Here is a 3498-nt window from a genome sequence, read left to right as displayed (position 1 = left end):
TTTTGTATTTTTTAGTAGAGACGGGGTTTCACCATGTTAGCCAGGATGGTCTCGATCTCCTGACCTCGTGATCCACCCGCCTCGGCCTCCCAAAGGGCTGGGATTATAGGCGTGAGCCACCGCGCCCGGCCGGTCACAGATTCTTTTTAAGAACTAAAGCCGGAAATTATTAAATAAGTCCTTTCTTAAAGCATTGTTTTGTTTATTTATTTCAAAACAGTTGTTCATCCTGTTTCTGAGAACAATGTCTCCCGCATGAAACTGTGAGGTTCCCAAACATTTAATGGGGGAAAAAAAGCCAGCCACGTGGCTTTTATATTATGTACATGTCTCTTGGCCAAGAGTTCCTAGTGTAACAATAATAGCCACAGTGATACCAACACAGTACTTGATGAAGGCACTTGAGAATTTCTGAAGCCAATTATCTATGGCAGATGCCCACAGTATCGATGGCTCACCCTTCTTCACTAGAGACATTCACAGTCACACACAGACTGAGGCCTTAGAAAGTAAGGAGTCTCACACTGGCAGCTGCTTGGCTGTGCTTTTGCTAACATTCCACAGAATGTTACATTTTGCCCTCAATAACAATTTGGATGACAATTGAAAAATCAAGAGATTTCCAAGAAAGAAAAAAAGATATCTAGAGTTCACAAAATTAAAAAAAAAAAAAAAATTCAAGATTTTTCCTTTATTTCTTGGAAACTTGAAGAACTGGCTGCAAGGCACTACCTGTGTGGCCGGAGTATGTGAGCCCCTGTGCTAAACAGAAACCCGATAAGGAGTGTCTTCTTAAAGGAAACCTTTTAAGAAAGAGGAGATAGAGACAGGAGGTCACCAACACTGGTTCTGAGAAAAGTCCCCGCCTGACAGGCACAAACTGCATGCCTTCCTCCCTCCCAAGGTGTCCCGTGCCACCGCGGGAAAGTGACCCTCCGCCCAGGCTCTCCCACCACCAGTTCCTTGGGTTCACTTGGCAGTTACATTTGCACGGACAGTTATTGAAGTATGGTAAAAATCAGCCTAGTGGGTAAAGGTTGCATGGCTTCACTGAATACATGAGGAAACCAAATGAATTAGTATAGATAACAGCTTAACAAACAAAGCTTTTGCAGAAGACAGGTCTGCGGTGATTTCTGGGCATCGGATCAGTTATGGCTGAACCAGGCCTGTCAGGGCTTATTTCTTCAGCGAGGTGGGCACCGGTGGCTGCCACTTACGACTGCTGATCTGCGAGAACTTCAGGGCCACGGAGAGGTTACTTCGGGCCACCATCTCACCAATCGTCTTCCAGTCATTCCCAAGGAGAGAATGGTACATCTTTAACTTCTCAGTGTCTCCTTCGCTATACCTAACAGAAAGGGAAAACATTTCACAAGTGTAAACTAACTATCAGATTAAATACGGTATTCTCATTCCAGTACGCAGCAATCGTGGGAAAAGCTAAATGGCGTAGGCTGTCAGGGAACCCGGTCAGAGCTCTCTTCACTTCCTGTTGGCCTCTCAATGGTGGTCATCCTATCAATCAATCACTGAAGCCAAGACCAGAGGCCTGGTTCAACTGAACAGCAGCCAGAGCAATCACGTGGCCCTTCTTCAGCTCAGAGCCTCTGTCCCTGTGGTGGAAATGGCTTTCCTCTACCCCACCTGGACAGTGCCTGCACGCTCGCCAGTGCAGTTTAAACGGTGCATTTTCAGGGAACGCTTCCCTGACTCCCTTAGCCTGAAGTCCCCCTGCTGATTGCTCCTGGAGAACACTGTGCTTCTCCTTCACAGCACTGGTCACAACCCACACTCACACATGCACAGGCTCCCTTGTTCATGCCTCTTCCTCTAGAGCAGCACCGCCCAACAGAAACATAATACGAGCCTCTTACGGATTTTAAGTTTCCTAGTAGTCATAGGAAAATTCACTTTAACCTGGTTTTAATAAAAGGAACTTTAAGAATATATTTTTTACATGGGCATTGCGTGATGAAAAACAAAAACAAAAAATAATATATTTCCTTGAACTCAAGATATTAAAAATGCTATCATTTCAACATGTCATCAGTATCAAAAAATATCAATGATGTATTTTACATTCGGTTCTTCATCTGGAGCCTTCAAAACCCAGCATGTGTTTTACTCTGACAGCATGTCAATGTGGACTAACTACATTTCAAATGTTTGACAGGCCCAGGAGGCTGCTGGTCACCATACTGGAAGACACAGCTCAAGAAGGGAAGTTCCATGAGGGCAGAGACCTTGTCGGTTTCATATACTATGGTATCCATAATGCTTGACAGACAGCAGGCATTCCATAAACATACAACAAATGGCTTACTGTAAATATGTAACTATGTAAGGAATGTAAAGTGCATTCATCCTACATAAAAATACATACATTAAAGTACTAAAAAAAGCACTATGATATTATAAATGGATTTATCAGATTAAAAACCTAAATAAGTAAATAAAAAGCAATCTTTACAACATCTTCAGATTCCTATCTGAATAGGAATGGTGGTTTATGTCATCACTAAGGCAACACAAAAGAAATCCTAGAAAAATACAATTTCTTTTTTTTTTTTTTTCTTTGAGACAGGGTCTGGCTCTGTCACCCAGGCTGGAGCACAGTGGCATGATCATCGCTCACTGCAACCTCCACCTCCTGGGATCAAGCAATCCTCCCAGCTCAGCCTCCCAAGTAGCTGGGACTACAGGTGCATGCCACCATACCAGGCTAATTTTTGTATTTTTTGTAGAACCACATTGCCCAGGTTTGTCTCAAACTCCTAATCCAGTGATCCACCTGCCTTGTCCTCCCAAAGTGCTGGGATTACAGGCATGAGCCACCACACCCAGCCAAAAATAAACAATAACATCGTAGCGTTTTCAGACATTTGTCTATAAATGCAGCGTATGGTGAACAGAAACTGGTTATTCTTCACTACTTTTTTTTCAGATGGAGTCTTGCTGTGTTGCCCAGGCTGGAGTCCAGTGGCACGATCACTGCAACCTCTGCCTCCCAGGTTCAAGCAATCTTCCTGCCTCAGCCTCCCAAGGAGCTGGGATTATAAGCGTGCACCACCACACCCGGTGAATTTTTGTATTTTTAGTAGAGTTAAGGTTTCACCATGTTGGCCAGTCTAGTCTCGAACCCCTGACCTCAAGTGATCCGCCTGCCTCAGCCTCTCAAAGTGTTGGGAATTACAGGTGTGAGCCACCATGCCTGGCCTATTCTTCACTACTAAGAATCGTGGCTGTCAGCCAGGTATGGTGACTCAAGCCTATAATTCCAGCACTTTGGGAGGCCAAGGCAGGAGGATCACTTGAGGTTAGGAATTCGAGACCAGCCTGGTCAACATGGTGAAACCTCGTCTCTACTAAAAACACAAAAATTAGCCGGGTGTGGTGACACATGCCTGTAGTCCCAGCCTCTTGGGAGGCTGAGGCAGGAGAATCACTTGAACCCAGGAGGTGGAGGTTACAATGAGCCAAGATTGCACCACTGTA

The 3498-nt window shown here is 44.7% G+C and overlaps 1 protein-coding gene across 1 annotated transcript in view; it reads right to left on the bottom strand.

Annotated features, from left to right (window-relative positions):
• Positions 1-654: 654 nt before the first annotated feature.
• The window catches only part of TTF1 (transcription termination factor, RNA polymerase I), a 19119-nt gene continuing 16275 nt past the window's right edge, over positions 655-3498 (bottom strand). The window contains exons 6-7 of the mRNA XM_011931175.1: positions 1221-1351; positions 655-803 (exon numbers count right to left, since the gene is read on the bottom strand). Of these exons, the coding sequence (XP_011786565.1) occupies positions 793-803; positions 1221-1351 (142 nt within the window). The 3' untranslated portion in view covers positions 655-792. The remainder of the gene's footprint in view (positions 804-1220; positions 1352-3498) is intronic.

The sequence above is a fragment of the Colobus angolensis genome, unplaced genomic scaffold, assembly GCF_000951035.1.
Source record: "Colobus angolensis palliatus isolate OR3802 unplaced genomic scaffold, Cang.pa_1.0 Scaffold9, whole genome shotgun sequence".
Classification (NCBI taxonomy): Eukaryota; Metazoa; Chordata; class Mammalia; order Primates; family Cercopithecidae; genus Colobus; species Colobus angolensis.
This window is presented reverse-complemented; position numbering and strand designations above follow the sequence as displayed.